The following is a 19,834-nucleotide window of genomic DNA, read 5'->3' as shown; positions in this document are numbered from 1 at the left end:
AACCTCCTTGGTCATCCCCAGTTCCCTTACCTTTCCATCTTTATCCCACCTCCTTACTGGAACATGCTGATCCTACACTTTGATCCGTTGGCCTTTAAACAACTCGAACGTCAGCTGTGGACTAACCAAATAAAACTGCTCCCAAACTACCCTCCCGAAGAACACTGTGATCCGCCTTGCCCCAATGAAGTACCTTTCCCCAACATCCAGACCTGTCCCAATTCGAAACAATCTTAAAACTTCTGGAGTTGTGATCACTATCCACAAAAATACTTTCCCACCATAACACCAGTTACCTGGCCAGGCTCGTTTCCCAACACAAGGTCCAGTCTGGTCCCTCCTCGAGTCCAACTATTCATGTACTGTTTAAGGAACCCTTCTTGGACACACCCAACAAATTCTGCCCCACCTAATCCTCTTGGCCCAAGTAAGCCTCAGTCAATATTGGAGAGGTAACAATCACCCACTATAACAACCCTGTGGATCTTGCATCCTTCCGTAATCTGTCTTAAATATCTGATCCTCTATCCCCCACTGGATGTTGGGAGGCCTATATTATAATCTAATTAGAGTAATCACTCATATTATTTTTTAGCTCAACCCATAATGCCTCAGTGGACGTATCCTCCAGTATTACCTCTCGGAAAACATTCTTCCTGATTAGAGTCATGGTGATAGTGTGGAAACAGGCCCTTGGGCCCAACTTGCCCACACCGGCCAACATGTCCCATCTACACTTGTACCACCTGGCCCACGTTTGGTCCATATCCCTCCAAACCTGTCCTTTTAGTAAAGCAACTCCTACAGCTCTTTTACCCACCTCTCCATCTCGTCTGAAACATTAAATGCCAGGTACGTTGATCTGCCAGTCAGGTTTCTGTAATGGCCACATCATAATTCCAAGCACTGATCCAGGCTCTAAATTCATCAGCTGTACCTACAATACTCCTCACATTTAAGTAAATATACTTCAGCCCTTCATAATCCTCTTATTCATGAACCACTCCCTGCCCGTCCTTCCTTTGAGACTTGTCATAACCTGCACTTTCTCATCAGCCCTTCAATTTCCTGACCTGCTGTTCCGATTCTCACTCCCCTGCCATCCTAGTTTAAACCCTCTGTTAGCACTAGCAAACTTCCCTACAAGGACGTTGGAGCCCCTCCAGTTCAGGTAAAATCCTTCCCTCTTGTCCAGGTCACCTTTGCCTCAGAAGCAATCCCAATGGTCCAGAGATCTAAATCCCTGCCCCCAGCATCAACTCCTCAGCCATGCATTCATCTGTCCTAACCTCCTACTGCTACCCTCACTAACACATGGTACCGATAGTAACCCAGAGATTATCACCCTCAAGGTTCTGTATTTCAACCTTTTGGCCAACTTCCTATATTCACTCCGCAGGACCTCATCTCTTTCCTACCCAAGTTATCTGCACAAATAAGTAGCAGAAGACGTGCACAACGACTTCTGTTTGCTCCCCCTCCCCCTTGAGAATGTTCTGCAGCCACTCAGAGACATCCCGGACCCAGCCACCGTGGAGGCAACAGACCATCCTGGAGTCCCTCTTGCTGCCACAGAATTCCCAGTCTGTCCCCCTGTCTATCGAAACCTATCACTAGAACCATGTACGATTTCACCCTACCCCACTGTGCCTCAGAGCCAAGCCTGGTGCCACAGACCTGACTGCTGCTGCTGACCCGAACCGTCATTCCCCTCAACAGTATCCAAAAGGGTATACCTGTTCTGCAGAGCCACAGGGGATCCTGAACTCTCTACCTATTCCCTGTCCTGGTGGCCACCCATCTATTCTCTGCCTGCACTTTAGGTGTGACTACCTCATTATACTCCTTTTTATAATTCTTCCAGGCAAGCCCGAGGTCGTCCAGCTGCAGCTCTAGCTCCCTTACGCAACTTTAAGGAGTTGCACCTGGACGTCCTCCTGCAGATGTAGTCCTCAGGGATACTGGACATTATCCCGAGTTCCCACACCCCCCAGGCTAAGCACTCCACCGCGTTAATTTCCATCTCACCTACACCAGGACCAAGTTCCACTCAGAAACAAACAAAAAGTGACAATGCAAACAGACGTGGTCTGAATATTTGTAAGTATTGTGAATATAACCACCAGAAGCCAAAATTTTATCCATCCACAATTCTTAACTTTCCTTCAGTGAAATTTTGCTGCTGATGCAAGTATTGCTGGATTGAAAAATTATACTACAGGGTTTTCAGATAACCAGGGTGCATGTAAATGAATTTGACTTTATAGTTAAAGATAAAATTAAATCTTTTAGCATAAAAGGAAAATCTGGACAATTTTGGTACTTTAGTAAAGAATAACTAAATTTTCATACAGCAATTAAAGGAGACGTCATAGCATTACAAATCTAATGTTGACAGGAAAAGTTAAGAGCCAAAGTGACACAATTGGTTATTTATGATTCATTAACAACAACAATGTAGATGTTACAGATACAACATCCATGTCAAGCAATTTCACAAATTGTAATAGAACATAATCAAAATTAGAAATACTGTACTACTTAATCTTTATCCATGTACAAAGAAATGACACTCATATTCAATTGAAATGTTAGTTTCCCATATTTAAGTGGACATATGGAATTGACTTCAACCCCCACATGGTGAGAAATAGAATTAATTAAGTTTATAGCTTTTCCAAGTCATTCAGTTATTAATTCAAAATGTAAATTGGGTAGGTATGAAGTGAAAACATGAAACCCTTTCATTCACATTCAAAATAAAATTTCAGAAAGTATGGAGGAATGTGGCTTGTGGAATTCTGCTCAAGCAAGAGTTTGCTTCTTCAAACGTTGAGGGGAAGGAAATTAACATCAGGAAAGCGGATTGCCTTGGCCAAGGCAAAACGAAATTATAGTAAACCAGAAGTGACCAACAGAGGAACTGAAGAGCCATGTACAATAATCAAATCCTTTAGATACCTCTATCATTGTTCACTCCTGGATAAATTGGTTAACAAACCAAATTTCCCTCAGAAAATAACCGACCTTGGTTTCTATTCAGATATTTATCTTCAGGATTGATCTCAAAAGTCACAAGTGAATCTGTATGCGAACTAACAGTTTGACTGCATTCAGTGATTTCTATTTATATTACACAATCAACTTAAGTAATTGAGAGACAGATAAGAACGTTGATTTAATTGTAAAATGTTGCGAAAGATGGATTGTAGTGTGAATCCAGCCAAGTTACCACAAATGTCTTTCCCCTTTTGTCCTCACTACGACAATGCCCCCACTATTTTGAGAATTGTTTCGCAAAATGCACGTTAAATTAAATGGTTTCGAACCTTTTAAAATAATGTACGTTCTCAAGTTCTCAATTTATTTACTACCCCGGGTGTTACATATGCTACATATTCATTGTAGCAGTCCCAACCTCCTGCACTACTTTGTATCAGGCACACTCACCACACACACACACACACTGTGATTAGGTATGTAAGCACTTTTCAGTATCACTACGCCACACAGGCAAGGAGCTGAATAAAGGAGTAAATTAAGGCAACTGAAACAACCTGAATTGTGTCGTTATTATCAGGACATCAAACCCGAAGACACAACATGGTGGCAGCGGTGACTTTCGAGTAAAAACCCGCGCTATTGTGAATCGCTATTGTGAATTAGGAACAGCGGCTGCAGAGAAATTGATTTTTTTTGTGCACCCGCCTAACAACACAAGATGGCGGCCTCCACAGCAGCAATGAGCCTCCACCCTACGATGAACTGGGACGCCGATGATGTGGTGGAGGCGTTCAAGAAATTCAAACAAAAGAGCCAGCTGGCATTTAAAAGCTTCCTGAAAGGAACTGCAGATGAAGAGAAGGTCAGTTATATTTTACTATGGCTCGGGGAGAAGGGTCTAGACATTTTTAACAGTTGGAGCTTAACAGAGCCTGACTGCAATAATCCGGGAATAGTCCTTGAAAGGTTTGCGAACCATATGGAGCCCAAATCAAACCACAGAATCCATCGGTATGAGTTCCAAGGGCTAAGACAAGACCCACAAGAAACAACCGACACTTTCCTTTCGAGACTAAGGAACGTGGCCAAGAAATGCAGATTTGGTGATGAAGATGACAGAATTGTCGACCAGCTAATATGGGGGTGCGCCCACCAAGAGGTCCAAAAGTCCCTAATAGGGAAAGACACCCTCAACCTAAAAGACGCCGTAGATGCTGCCAGAGCTTTCGAAGCCACAAGGAAACAAATGTCCTCCCTCTGCCTTCAAGTTGGCTCATCTCAGAGCAGCACCAGAGTGAATATAGACGCTCTCTCAAAACGTGACCCTGGCTCCACCTTAAAGGCTCCAAAGCAGACATTTTCTAGGCATGCAAACAAACAAGCAAGCCAAAGAAGCTGCTGGAACTGCGGTACAGAGCATGCATTTGATGATCGCAGGGCGTGCCCAGCATACGGGACTACCTGCAACTCATGTGGGAGGCCTAACCACTGGAAGAAAATGTGTAGGTCAACAAAATCATACAGCACCAAGCCAAAGCAGCAATGGTCAAAGAACGATAGAAATACGAGAAGGAAACAAATACACGCACACGTCCAACAGGAAGAGGAGATAACCTCAGATACCTCTGAGGAAGAATTCCTTTCCGTTGGGACCATTGACGTCCACGAAATGGGAAACAGCAAAACACATAGCAACAGAGAGGAAGCATATACTATAATACAACTACAGAAAAAAGTGGGAAAGAAAAGAACAACGATTAATCTAAGGCTCAAAATTGATACTGGAGCCCAGAGCAATATCTTACCAGTCAATCTTTACGGAAAGATATTCCCTGAACACATGACAAAAGATGGCAGCGTCAGGAAAGGAATCCTTGGAAGTAGCGATGTAGTCCTAGCTGCATACGGAGGTTCCATAATCCCACAGCTAGGCAAAATAATCATAGCAGGAACATACAAAGGGAAAGAAGTGAAATGCCCCTTCTTCATCACTAAATCGAAAGGACCTGCTATTCTCGGCCTGAACACGTGCCAAAGACTGAAGATTGTGTCAATCAACTATGAAATCAAGACAAACTCCTGCAGAATTGACAGAAACATACCCATCAAAAACCGGCCGCCCATCAGGAACAAAGAAGAATTGATGGACATGTACCCAGAGTGTTTTGACGATACCGTTGGTTGTTTTGAGGAATACGAATACCATATCACAGTAGACCCCAGTGTGAAGCCAGTGATCCACCCACCCCGCCGTGTTCCCCTTGAACTGAAAGAGAGGCTAAGGGAACAACTAAACGAAATGGAAGAAAAGGGCATCATCACAGCAATAACTAAACCAACTGATTGGGTAAATTCAATTGTTATCAAAGAAAAGCCAAACGGAAAACTAAGGATATGCCTTGATCCCAGGGATCTGAACAATGCATTGAAGCGCGACCATTATCCAACTCCAACCCTTGAAGAGATCACACCCGCACTAGCCGGTTCCAAGGTGTTCAGCAAGCTGGATGCTAGCAATGGATATTGGAACGTCAAAATAGACCGGAAGTCATCAATGCTCACCACTTTCAACACGCCATTTGGCAGATTCAGATTCAACAGGCTCCCATTCGGGCTGAAGGTGAGTCAAGATGTCTTCCAGCGGAAAATAGATGAAACATACAAAGGCTGTAAAGGGGCAATCGGGATAGCAGATGATATCCAAGTATACGGCAGAGATGAAAACACGCATGATTACAACCTCCATGAGGCTATGGAAAAAACTCGAAGAGCCGGCATAAAGCTCAATGCAGACAAATGCATAATCAAAGAAAGGGAGTGCAAATTCTTTGGACTGATTTACTCTGCAGAAGGAGTGAAACCGGACCCTACAAAAGTGGATGCTATCAACCACATGGAGGAACCCAAAGACAAGAAACAGTTAAGAAGTTTCCTAGGGCTCATACAATACATGGGAGTCTTCATACCTAAGCTTGCTAATCATACAGCAAATCTCCGTGAATTGATGAAAGACGACGCTGAATTTGATTGGTGTGCTTCACATAGCCAAGATTTTGGGAAATTAAAACAACTCATCAGCAAAGAAACGATCCTGCAGTACTATGACAGACAGAAACCTGTAACACTCCAAGTTGATGCCTCCATGAGAGGAGTTGGAGCAGTACTGATACAAAATGGCCGACCTATTGCGTATGCATCCAAAGCACTCACTCCTACAGAATCAAGGTACGCAAACATAGAGAGAGAACTCTTAGCAGTAGTCTATGGCTGCGAGAAATTTCACACTTACCTATATGGAAGGTATTTCGACATCGAAACAGACCACCGCCCTCTAGAACAAATCGGAAAAAAAAACCTCACCAAAGCACCAGCCAGACTACAGAGACTATTACTGAGGCTACAGAGCTACGACTACAACATCAGATACAAGCCAGGAAAAGACCTGCTGCTAGCTGACGCCCTATCCAGACTATCAACACATGACAAACAAGAGATGGAAGGGCTGAGCATAAAGATCCACCACATTGTGAGTGTGACAAGCGTGAAGCTGGAACAGATTAAAGAGGAAACAGCCAGAGATGAAGAACTCCAGCTCCTCACCCAAATGGTAATACAGGGGTGGCCAGAAAAGAGACAACAAGTTCAGCCTATCCTCCGCGAATACTGGACCATCCGTGATGATATTTCGGTAGAGAATGGAGTCCTGCTGGCCGGATCACGAATCATCATACCCAAGTCCATGAAAAAAGAAATCCTCGAAAAGATCCACCAAGGACACTTAGGAATGGAAAAGTGCAGACTCCGTGCTAAATCCGCTGTGTACTGGATAGGCATGTACAAGGACATAGAAAAGCTGGTATCTACATGCCACATATGCCAAAAATACAGGAATTCACAACAGAAGGAGGAAATGACACCCAGTGATATCCCAAGCCGGCCATGGCAAACCATCGGAGCAGACCTGTTCACAGAGAACCAGCAATGGTATTTGATTATGGCCTGCTACTACTCCAAATTCCCATTTGTGAGAAACATAAAGGACTTGAAAGCTAAAACAATTGTGTCAATTGTTAGAGGGTTGTTTGCAGAGCAAGGAATACCTGAGCAGATCGTATGTGACAATGGAACCCAATTCACATCTCGGGAATTCAGAGAGCTGGCCACCGAATACGGGTTCAAAATCACAACATCTTCACCACATTACCCAAAGGGCCATGGGTTTATTGAAAGGCAAGTACAGACAGCCAAGAAAATACTAATAAAATGCCGAGAGGCAAAGGAGGATCCAAACCTGGCACTATTATCCTTACGGGCAACTCCACTAAAGGCTGACATGAAGTCTCCTGCAGAAATGCTAAATGGCAGGAAATACAAAACCACCCTGCCAAGCAAAATCCAACCCCCTATCGACCAAGAAGAAACAAGGGCAAAATTGGCAGCTGCCCAGGAGGAGGGGCTGAAACAATACAACAAAAATGCACAGTACTTGCCTGAACTATTTCAAGGCCAAAACGTACATGCTCAGGATCCAATAACAAAGAAATGGACCCCAGCACAAATCACCAGTAGGGCTGGAACCCCAAAATCATATATCATAGAGACAGAACCGGGCAGGCAGTTGAGACGAAACAGAATTCACATCCGCCCGACACCTGAAATGTCAACACCTGCAACTTCAAAGACAACACCAGCAACTCCTAGGACACCACCCACAGCAACAGCAACACCTGCCATTGATGACAACACATTCTCACAAACTGCTACCAGTGAGTTATATAGTCAACCAGCACCAACCAATGGCCAGGAAACGACTCAACAAGTCACCAATACATCGAGTGCAACACTGCAGGCAACAACCAGATCTACTAGATCCAGGAGCAACATCTTACCCCCAGCGCGTTATCGCTAGCACTGGAAGGGACAAGTCACAAGTCACGCCAAGACATGACTCTTGACTGGCTACGCACTACCTGAAAGAAAACAAGCTGCCATTATATATTTTGTTGTGTAGTATAGTAGAAAGCAGAATGCCATGAATGTGGGCAGAATAATCCCACGGTATCTGCTACAGGATTGCCACCCTCGCTCTGGAAATCCTCTAGTGTCACTAACTTTTATTCTTTTCTTTTGAGAAGGGGGGATGTTACATATGCTACATATTCATTGTAGCAGTCCCAACCTCCTGCACTACTTTGTATCAGGCACACTCACCACACACACACACACACTGTGATTAGGTATGTAAGCACTTTTCAGTATCACTACGCCACACAGGCAAGGAGCTGAATAAAGGAGTAAATTAAGGCAACTGAAACAACCTGAATTGTGTCGTTATTATCAGGACATCAAACCCGAAGACACAACACCGGGTGATACAACATGCAAGTTTCAACTCGTTACTGATGAACCAGCCATGACGAATGTACCGAGTCACAGAACTTACAACAGAAGAGGTAAGGAGGAAGCAGTTAGGAATAAAAAAACCTCCTGAGATAATGACACACCCACTCGAAGACGAAGTCCTGAGGGGTGTTCGGAGGAGGAAATAAAACTAAATTACTAGTTTAAAAATGTTAAAACAGATTCAAATCGGAAAATCACTTTCTTCAGAGACTCCCCATCTTCATGCACTGGGATTATGAATTAAAACAAAACAAAAACGCCGATCAACGAATGTGGAAAGTGAACAAAAGCTAGAAATAATTTTAAAATGCTTGGCGAACGAAAATGGTAAAGTATAGGAAATCTTAGTGTCTAGTGCCTAGCGTCTTACTTTGGGCGTGTGAAGCCATCTCTTCACAGCAGCGGGCAGCATGCTGACTTCCCCGGAGCCGGTGTACATTCACAAACGATACTTCTACGAGCGGCCGAACCTACAAGTACAACCCTGCCCGTTGTGGCTTGGGATCCACTTTAACTTTCTGGATAGACTTTCGCAAGCACAGCGACATCTCGATATCACAACCGTTGATACATGGTGTTGTTGCACGTTGTCTTTCCATGGACACACTAACTTTTACACCATCTTCTCTTCAACGCTGGCAGTTTCTCTCGTACACCTACACTACAGGTGGCCAATTCCTCGGGTGGATTATCATTAGTCTACTCGGACATATTGGCCGCTCAAATCCACCTTAGCGTCTACGAAACCTCCAGCGCGGTGTAACTTTCCCGAGGAGGCTTGCTGCGTGGGAAATGGAGCCAAGGTGTCTTCTCATTCCTGCTCTGAGGCGGCGTCCCCCCCTTCCATGATTCACTCACTCACTCCGCCAGCGGCCACGGCTCCTTCCGCCTTCACTCACTCACACTCACACACCCACCTGTCTCAATCATAATTTATGCGCTGACGCGCCTCCAACGCGCCTAACCCCGCCTTTCCGTGCACATTACCACCCCCCCTCCTCTTGCCCCGCCCCCACACCACAACCACTTGCCCCCACCACAACCACTTGCCCCCACCACCCACCACTTGCCCCCACCTCTCACCATTTGCCCCCACACCACAACCACTTGCCCCCACCACCCACCACTTGCCCCCACCTCTCACCATTTGCCCCCACACCACAACCACTTGCCCCCACCACTTGCCACCACAACCACTTGCCCCCACCTCCCAACACTTGCCCCCACACAACCATTTGCCCCCACCTCCCACCACTTGCCCCCACCTCCCAACACTTGCCCCCACCTCCCAACACTTGCCCCCACACCACAACCACTTGCCTCCCCTCCCACCACTTGCCCCCACACCACAACCACCTGCCCCCACACCACAACCACTTGTCCCCACCTCCCGCCACTTGCCCCCACACCACAACCACTTGCCCCCACCTCCCACCACTTGCCCACACCACAATCACCTGCCCCTACACCACAACCACTTGCCCCCACACCACAACCACTTGCCCACACCACAACCACTTGCCCCCACCTCCCACCACTTGCCCCCACCTCCCACCACTTGCCCCCACCTCCCACCACTTGCCTCCCCTCCCACCACTTGCCCCTACACCACAATCACCTGCCCCCACACCACAACCACTTGCCCCCACCTCCCACCACTTGCCCTGACCTCCCACCACTTGCCCCCCCACACCACAACCACTTGCCCCCACACCACAATCACTTGCCCCCACACCACAACCACTTGCACCCACATCCCACCAATTGCCCCACAGCACAACCACCTGCCCCCACATCCCACCATCTGCCCCCACCTCCCACCACTTGCCCCCACCCCACAACCACTTGCCCCCACACCACAACCACTAGCCTCCCCTCCCACCAGTTGCCCCCACACAACCACTCCCCCCTCCAACCACCTCCCTTCCTCCACCCACTTGCCCCCACCTCGCACCACTTGTCCCCACACCACATTCACTTGCCCCACCTCAAACCACTCGCCCCCACCTCCAACCACTCCCCCTCGAACTACTTACCCCACACATCCAACCACCTGCCCCACATCTCCATTTGCCCCCACATCTCCAACCATTTACCCCCACACCACGAAACAACTACTTGCCCCACACCTCCAACCATTTGCCCTACACCTCCAACCACTTGCCCTACACCTCCAACCACTTGCCTTCCCCTACAACCACTTGCCCTCCCCTAGAACCACTTGCGCCACCCTCTGACCACTTGCCCCTACACCTTCAACCACTTGCCCTCCCCTACAACCACTTAGCCCCCCCAACAACCACTTGCCCCACCCTCTGACCACTTGCCCCTAACCTTCAACCAGCGGATCATCCGAACGTAGCCCAAGTGACCCCGCAGCACTTTCCTCTTATCTGAACCTGACTTGGTTTGGGTGATGAGATTTTGCTTTTTTTCCTAGGCATCCTGTGCTGGTGAATTGCACGCATTTGCACATGTGGGACAGTGGACTCTCAGGAGATAGCTTATGAGACAGTGCCTTTCCTCTTATTTATGTAGTACTCCTGCCTTTTCTCACCAAGGGCCTCAATGTTCTCAACACTATCCCCAGCACGTTCTCCAGCCATGGGACTCAATGAGACTCCAGGAATTGGTTGGCATGTTGCAATTTTTCCAAGGAGGCATTGAGCACACATTGTGGAATATTGATTGATTGATTGATACTTCATTGTCACGTATACTTGGTATAGTGAGATTCTTTGTTTGCATACAGTACGAGTATGCAAGAGTAAAGGGTGCCAACAAAGTTACTTCATCTCCTGGTAATCTGTTTCTTCGACAGAGTTTGGATAAGATATCTGCTTCAGGAGTTTGCTCGGGTTATGTGAAAGACTTGCTCTGTCCAATGAGGCTGATTAAGTGCATCCCAGCTACAACGGTGGGGAAATTAGCCTGGAGAGGACCCAGTCGAAGGTCTGACTATCCTTTGAGTGGGTAGGAAGCAACTGCAGATGCTGGCTTATCAATGGTTCAATGGTTCTTTATTGTCCGTATCCAGACCACAGTGAAACAGAGGTTTATGTGCACCTTATCTATCCTCAACTACTGCATCTGGTGTTCCCGATGTGGCTTCCTGCACATCAGCGAGACAAAGTGTAGACTCGGCAACAATTTTGCCGAACACATATGCTTGATCCACCAAGGCCTGCTGGATATCCCGGTTGATAACCATATTAATTCCTCTTCCCATTCCCATACTGACTGTTCTATCCTGGGTTTCCTCCATTACTAGAGTGAGGCTACACACAAATTGAAGGAACAATACCTCATATTCTGCTCCTCTCACAGGTAGCCAACAACCCAATGGTATGAACATTAAATCCTTCAATTTTAGGTAACAACAGAACCCTCCTCATCTCCCTTCTTCCCCCATATGTCCCCCCACCCCCGCTTCCCCTCCCCCCCCCCCCACCCCCGCTTCCCCTCCCCTCTCCCTGTGCACTCCATTTCCACCAACATTCCTTGCCCTAGCTTCACAATTTTCAACTCTTCAATTCTTTCGTCTCATACCTTCTGTCTTTTCATCTCTGGTCTTTGCCCAACCATCTGCCTATCAAAAAGGTCTCCTCACCTGTATCAACCTATTACCTGCCAGGCTTTGTCCTACACCTCCTTGCTTCCAGGTTTCTTCCGCAACCCACCCTCGCAATCGGTCTGAAAAAGGGTCCTGACCTTGAAGCATCACCTGTACATGTCCTCCTGAGACGCTGACTGATTGACTGATCACTGAGTTACTTCAGCACTTTGTCTTCTCTCACGTACAACATGACTGATAAGATAAACTCAGAAAGCAAGTAACATTAACATGTACGGTGAAAATAAAGAAATTCAAAACCAATAAAACATTTTTAAAAATTATACGAAGGTATCACAAAATGCTGGAGTAACTCAGCAGGTCAGGCAGCATCTCAGGAGAGAAGGAATGGGTGACGTTTCGGGTCGAGACCCTTTTTCAGTCTGAAGAAGGGTCGAGACCCGAAACGTCACCCATTCCTTCTCTCCTGAGATGCTGCCTGACCTGCTGAGTTACTCCAGTATTTTGTGATACCTTCGATTTGTACCAGCATCTGCAGTTATTTTCCTACACTTAAAAAATTATACAATTGTTTTATCTTTCTTTTGCTTAAGGAGAAAAAACAGACAGAAGCTTTTGTATTTATCCATGGCAGAAGATTGGCATTGCACATAAAATGAAGGAGAACAGAATGCAAACAAGTTTAGTTGACTGAGCAATTTCACCAAGAGAAAGAAACAAAAAGTAACTGTAAATAGCTAATCAGCAGAAAGAGAATGAGAGAATGGGAATGAGAGGTGATTAATGAGGATGGGGTGGTGGTTGTTGTCTATATGGGTTTTAGTAAGGCATTTGATAAAGTCCCTCGTTGTAGGCTGACCCAGAAGATTAAGTTGCACGGGATTAATATGGGTGATATGGATTCAGAATTGGTTTACTGAGAGAATATAGAGGTTGTGGTGGCAGGACAATATTCAGGCTGTAGGTCTACAACCAGTGGAGTACTGCAGTGATCTGTGCTGGGACTTCTGTTGTTTGTGATATACATACATGACTTAGACATAAACATAGATGGGTTGGTTAATAGGTTTGCAGATGACAGCAAGATTGCTGGAGAAATGGACTGTGAAGAAGACTGTCAATGTATACAGCAGGATGTATAGATCAGCTACAGAAATGGCAAATAAATGGCAGATGAAGTTTAAATGGAGCAAATGTGAAGGGTTTTAATTTGGGACATTGAATATAAGGGGAAAATATATAATTGATATCCAATTAACCTGCAAACCCGCACATCTTTGGGATGTGGGAGAAAACAGGAGCACCCAGAGGAAACCAATGCAGTCACAGTGAGAATGTGCAAACTTCATACAGTCAGAACTCAAGGTAAGGATCAAACCTGGGTCTCTGGTGCTGTGAGGCAGCAGCACTACCAGCTGTGCTACTGTACTACCCTTGGATTGTTTTCTCTGAAACATCGGACGTTATAGGGAGACCTGATAAAAGTTTATAAAATTATGAGAGACATAGATTGGGTAGACAGACAGAACCTTTCTTCCAGGATGAAAAAAAATTAAATACAAGAGGGCATGGAGAGCATAATTTTAAGGGAGAGGGGCAAAGTTTAAAGGAGATGAATGGGTAGATTTATTACACAGACGGTGGTTAATGCCTAGAATGTGCTGTTGGGGTTAGTGGTTGAGGAAGATATGATCGTGGCATTTAAGAAATGTCTGGATAGGCATATGGATATGCAGGGATGGAGGGATATGGATTATGTGCAGGCAGATAATAGTTGGTCTTGAATCATGTTTGGTTCAGACATTGTGAACCTGTTCCTGTGCAGAATCAATGAATAAAATAGAAAAGTGAGAGAAAACTTGGAAATTGAAAATAAATGCAAATAAAAAAATATTATACAAAAATCTGAACCGCTAAATCATTGCATAATATGCCGCCAAAAATCTATCAATTAATCTTGAATTTAGGGAGTAAAAAGCAAGTGAATTCACATTGCAGTGTATCAGAGACCATTAATGATGATAAACCAGGGACAGTTAAAGAAGTCAAATATAAAAGGGAGGAAAATAGCATTTAATGAATCATTTACTTTTTTCATTAGTATAATAGATCTGAAGATTAAAGTCTCAGAGATGCTTTTGTGAATACATGTGCCAATTATGGAAAGCAGCTGGGAAAATTATTCCACACTGAAAGAAGTAATTATCTTATTTGTGCTGAATTTAATTGTAGTTCTGGGCAAAGGTAGAAAGCACCAATTTAATTTCATGAATAAATTCTAGCCTTAGTTTTACCCTTGACAATTCTTCAGTTTAAATATATTGAAGTATTTGATTACCTAGAGTTAGAATGTTAAATTAAGATTTTCAAGACAAATGAAAATAGAATAACTGAAGAGTAGCCAATCGTCTTAGTTCTATTGCAATGTACCTCTTTCACATCTGCAGGAGACAATATTTCAGCTATGCATTTGGTAATTTTGCCTACAATTTGGCTATCACTCGGCAACTAGAATGACTCCAGTTCTGAGATGATTGAAGAATCGTGGAATCTCGAGAGCCTTCTGGAAGGTGTGGTTTGATGGTATGAATGTATGGGTAGTTTTGGATGTTATGCGCTCCCTTTTGTTGTTTGCACACTGCTTTCTTATGCTCTAAAAGACATAGAGCACAGAAACAACTTCAACGCAAAATGCACATGCTGACCACGATGCCCCATATACAATAGTCCCACCTGTCTGCATTTGGCCCATATCCCTCTAAACCTTTCTTATTCTTGTACCTGCCCAAATGTCTTTAAAATCTTAATCTTATTATAGTGCCTGTTGCAACTAACCCATCTGGCAGCTCGTTCCATGTGCCTACAACCCTCTGTGTGAAAAGGTTGCCCCTCAGGTTCCTATTAAATTTCTCCTCTTTTACTTTAAACCTCAGCTTCTTGATTTCGCTACTCTGGGTAAAAGGCACTGTGTATTTACCCTATCCATTCCCCTCATGATCTTATATGTCTCTAAAAAATCACCCCTCATCATTCTGCACGCCAAGGAATATAGCCGTATCATGCCCAACCTCTCCCTATGGTGCAGGCCCTCATGTCTAGACACCATTCTTGTAAATTATCTCTGCACTTTTTCCAGCTTAACACAATACTCTAAATGGGGCCTACCAACATCTTGTACAACTGTAACATAACATCCCAACTTCCAAACTCAATATTCTGACTGATAAAGGCCAGTGTATTGAAAGCCTTCTTGGCCACCCTATCTACCTTTAATGCCACTTTCAGGGATGTGTGTATCTGCCCTCCTGAATCCCTCTGCTCCACAAATACAGGAGAGGTGCCGGAAGACTGGAGGGTGGTAAATATTGTACCTCTTTTCAAGAATGGCTGCAGGGAAAATGCTGGGAAGTGTAGGCTGGTGAGCTTAACATCTGCAGTTGGTAAGTTACTGGAGGGTATTCTGAGGGATAGGAGAAACAGGCATTTGGATGGGCAAGGGATGATTCGGGATAGTCAGCATGGTTTTGTACATGGGAGGTCGTGTCTCACAAATCTGATTGATTTTTTTGAAGACGTGACCAAAAAGGTTGACGAGGGCAGAGCTGTAGATGTTGTGTACATGGACTTCAATAAGGCGTTCAACAAGGTTCCGCATGGTAGGCTGCTCTGGGAGGTTAGATCGCGTGGGATCCAAGGAGAGATAGCTAAATGGATAGCAAATTGGCTCCATGGAAGGAAGCAGAGGGTAATGGTGGAAGGTTGCTTCTCAGACTGGATGCCTGTGACTAGTAGTGTGCATCAGGATTCGGTGGTGGGCCCGTTACCGTTTGTCATCTACATCAATGATTTGGATGAGAATATACAGGGCAAGATTAGCACGTTTGCTGATGATACAAAAGTTAGTGGTTTTGTAGATAGTGAAGATTGTTGTGAACGATTACAGCAGGATCTGAATCGATTGGCCAGGTGGTCAGAGGAATGGTTGATGGAATTTAATACAGAGAAGTGTGAGGTGTTGCATTTTTGAAACTTTGAACAAGGGCAGGACCTACTCAGTAAATAGTAGGCCTCTGGGTAGTGTTGGAGAGCAGATGGATCTAGGAGTACAGGTGCATGGTTCCTTGAAGGTCGAGTTGCAGGAAGATAAGGTGGTCAAAAAGGCTTTTGGCACTTTGGCCTTCATTCAGAGTATTGAGTATAGAAGTTTGGAGGTCATGTTGTAGTTGTGTTAAGACATTGGTGAGACCGCATTTAGAATATTGTGTTCAGTTCTGGGCACCACGTTATAGGAAAGATATAGTCAAGCTTGAAAGGGTTCAGAAAAGATTTACGAGGATGTTGCCAGGACTAGAGGGTGTGAGCTATAGGGAGACGTTGAGTAGGCTGGGTCTCTATTCCATGGAGCGCAGGAGGATGAGGGGAGATCTTATAGAGGTAAACAAAATCATGATAGGAATAGATCGGGTAGATGCCCAGAGTTGGGTAATCGAGGACTGAAGGACATAGGTTCAAGGAAATGATTTAATAGGAATCCGAGGGGTGACTTTTTCCATACAAAGGGTGGTGGGTGTATGGAACAAGCTGCCAGAGGAGGTAGTTGAGGCTGGGACTATCCCATCGTTTAAGAAACAGTGAGACAGGTACATGGGTAGGACAGGTTTAGAGGGATATAGACCGTGCATGCAAGTGGGACTAGTGTAGCTGGGACAGTGTTGGCGGTGTGGGCAAGTTGGGCTGATGGGCCTGTTTCCACACTGTGTTACTCTATGACTCTGTTTCTGAGTTGGACCTCAGCCTTGAGATGCCTATACGTTTTTTATTTTCACTTTTTGTGTCATAGAGTCTCACAGTGTGCAAACAGGCCCTTCGGCCGAACTTGGCCACACTAGCCAACCTGTGCCATCTACACTAGTCCCACCTGCCTGCATTTGGCCCATATCCCTCCAAAACTTGTCCTATCCATGTACCTGCTTAAATGTTTCTTAAACATTGCAATAGTACCTGCCTTAACTACCTCCTCTGACAGCTCGTTCCTACACCTACCACCCTTTTTTTTTAATTTCTTTTTTATTTTTTTATTTTCTTATTTTTGAAAAGCATATGTACAAATCGAAATAAAAAAAAAAACACATTTGTTACAAAGTTCTTACATAGCTTCAATTTTTAAATTTTTGAAGAGAGAAAGTAAAAATAAAAATATAAAACTATAAACTTGGGAAGAGAGAGTAAGAGGGTTAAAAAAAAAAAAAAAAAAAGGATCTAACAATAAAAATTAACGGGAGTAGATCCGGGAGACAAAAACCACAGCTGTACATCCAACCCCCAACTCAAGTTTCAACTTTTTATTTAAATTTTTTATTTTTTTTATTTTAGTCCTGTGCCAAACCCATTTACTTTTCTAAAAATTCAATAAATGGAGACCATATTTTTAAAAATAACTCAGGTTTGTCGATTAAGGCAAACCTTATTTTTTCCAAATGCAGGGTCTCTGTCATTTCCATAGTCCACATTTTAATTGTGGGGGTTATTGTTTTTTTCCAAAATTTAAGTATTAGTTTTTTCGCAGTTATTAGACTGTAATCAAGAAAATGTACCTGACTTACTGTAAAATTTGTAGTATGTTCTGATAATCCTAATATAATTAATTTTGGGTCCATATCTAATTTTTTATTAATAACTTTAGAAACTATTTTAAAAATCTCCAACCAGAAGTTTTGCATTTTTATACAAGTTACGAAAATATGAGTTAAATTAGCTTCTTGAAATTGACATTTATCACACATAGGAGAGATACTAGGAAAAATCCTATTTAATTTCGTCTTCGAATAATGTAATCTATGTATTATTTTAAATTGTATTAAGGAATGTCTAGTATTCAATGAACATTGATGTATATGTTGTAAACTTTCATCCCATATATCTTGCATTATAAATTGATTCAATTCGTCCTCCCATGCTCGTCTATAAGATTCTGATGACAGAATGTCAATGTCAAGGAGAATATTGTAAATAAAAGATATTAATTTATTTGAGTTATAATGTCGATTCAGGCATACATCAAGTGTTTCTGGACCTCTAAACTTATATTCTTGCATGTGTGATTTTACATAATCTCTAAGTTGTAAATATCTAAAATAATTATTAACATGTAATCCGTACTTCTGCTGTAACTCCTGAAACGAAAGAAAAGTTCCCTTATGATAAAGATCTCCCACCCTTTTGATTCCATAACTTTTCCATTGAGCAAAGCCTCTATCTAATACAGACGGTTTAAAAGAAGGATTATTCGCAATAGGAAGGAAAACAGATAATTTACTCAATTTTAACGTAAGCTTTAATTGTTTCCAGGTACGGATAACACTATGTATAATGGGATTACCTCCATATGTTTTTTTATTTAAATTTATTGGAGCTAAGAGGATTGCACCAATATCGAATGGTAAACAATCCTCTTTCTCCATCTTTAACCAATCCGGTTGTTGATCAGAATCATCCAACCAGCAGGTTATATTTTTAATATTAACCGCCCAATAATAAAATAAAAAGTTAGGTAAAGCAATTCCTCCATTAATTTTAGACTTACATAAGTGTCTTTTATTTATTCTATGAGTCTTGTAGTCCCAAATAAAATTAGTAACAATTGAATCAATTTAAAAAAAAAACTTTTTTGGAAGGTAGATCGGAATTGCTTGAAATAAGTATAGTAGCTGTGGAAGAAAGATCATCTTTATAGCATTACTACGACCAACTAATGATATAGGAAGTGTTTTCCAAAATTGGATATTTCTGTGTAATTTAGCAAGTAAAGGAGGAAAATTTGATTTAAATAAAGAAATATATTTCCTAGTCACGTAAATTCCAAGATATTTAAACTTTTCACAGGCAATTTTAAAAGGAAATTGTTGAAGTATGGCCGGATTATGCTCCATTATTGGCATAATTTCACTTTTATACCAGTTAATTCTATAACCTGAAAATGAACCAAATTGAGTTATGAGATTTAATAAATTCGGAATGCTAATTTCTGGCTTTGTAATATATATTAATACATCATCCGCATATAAAGAAATTTTATTGGTTGTATGTTTAGTGTTGTAGCCATAAATATCTGAATTTGATCTAATACTCTCAGCAAGTGGTTCTATAATAAGGGCAAATAAAAGTGGTGATAGTGGACATCCTTGTCTACAACCCCTAGCTAAATGAAATTTAGATGACAGCATTTGATTAGTTAATATTCTAGCTGTTGGGGATGTATATAAAAGTTTCACCCATGCACCAAAATTTTCACCTAGTTGAAATTTTTCCATCACTGAGAAAAGATAGGGCCATTCTACTTGATCAAATGCTTTTTCAGCATCTAGCGAGATGATTGCTAAATCTTCGTTTAATAGTCTATTTGAATAAATTATATTAAACAAGCGTCTCAAGTTGAAAAATGAATATCGTTTGGCTATAAAGCATTAAACATTGCAATAGTACCTGCCTTAACTACCTCCTCTGACAGCTCGTTCCTACACCTACCACCCTTTGCATAAAAACGTTAGCCCTCAGGTTCCTATTAAATTTCCCCCCCTCGATTCCCTTACTCTGGTAAAGACTCTGTGCGGCTACCCGATCTATTCCTCTCATGATTTTGAACACTTCTTTTAGATCACCCCTCATTCTCCTGCGCTCCAAGGAATAGAATCCTAGCCTGCTCGATCGACAGCACCCTTCCTCGACCACCTCTGGGTCCTCTCCTGACAGCTCCGCGGAGCCGGCCCTGAGTCGTGGGAACCCGCCACCCGTCTTCGCAAGGGCTGTGGCCTCCTGGAAGCGTCTGCCACCCGCGGCCACCTGGAAGATATGCCT

At 43.4% G+C, this 19,834-nt stretch overlaps 1 protein-coding gene across 2 annotated transcripts in view; it reads right to left on the bottom strand.

Moving 5' to 3' along the window:
• The window catches only part of LOC144599870 (lateral signaling target protein 2 homolog), an 83,251-nt gene that overhangs the window by 35,279 nt on the left and 28,138 nt on the right, over window positions 1-19,834 (bottom strand). The window contains exon 1 of one of the 2 annotated variants that reach the window (XM_078411137.1): window positions 8,777-9,131. The exons of the other annotated variant lie outside the window; for it this stretch is intronic. Within the exon in view, the coding sequence (XP_078267263.1) occupies window positions 8,777-8,845 (69 nt within the window). The 5' untranslated portion in view covers window positions 8,846-9,131. Of the gene's footprint in view, window positions 1-8,776; window positions 9,132-19,834 lie in introns of those variants that run through there. 2 annotated transcript variants of the gene reach the window in all.

The sequence above is a fragment of the Rhinoraja longicauda genome, chromosome 14 (genome assembly GCF_053455715.1).
Source record: "Rhinoraja longicauda isolate Sanriku21f chromosome 14, sRhiLon1.1, whole genome shotgun sequence".
NCBI classification, from domain to species: domain Eukaryota; kingdom Metazoa; phylum Chordata; class Chondrichthyes; order Rajiformes; family Arhynchobatidae; genus Rhinoraja; species Rhinoraja longicauda.
This window is presented reverse-complemented; position numbering and strand designations above follow the sequence as displayed.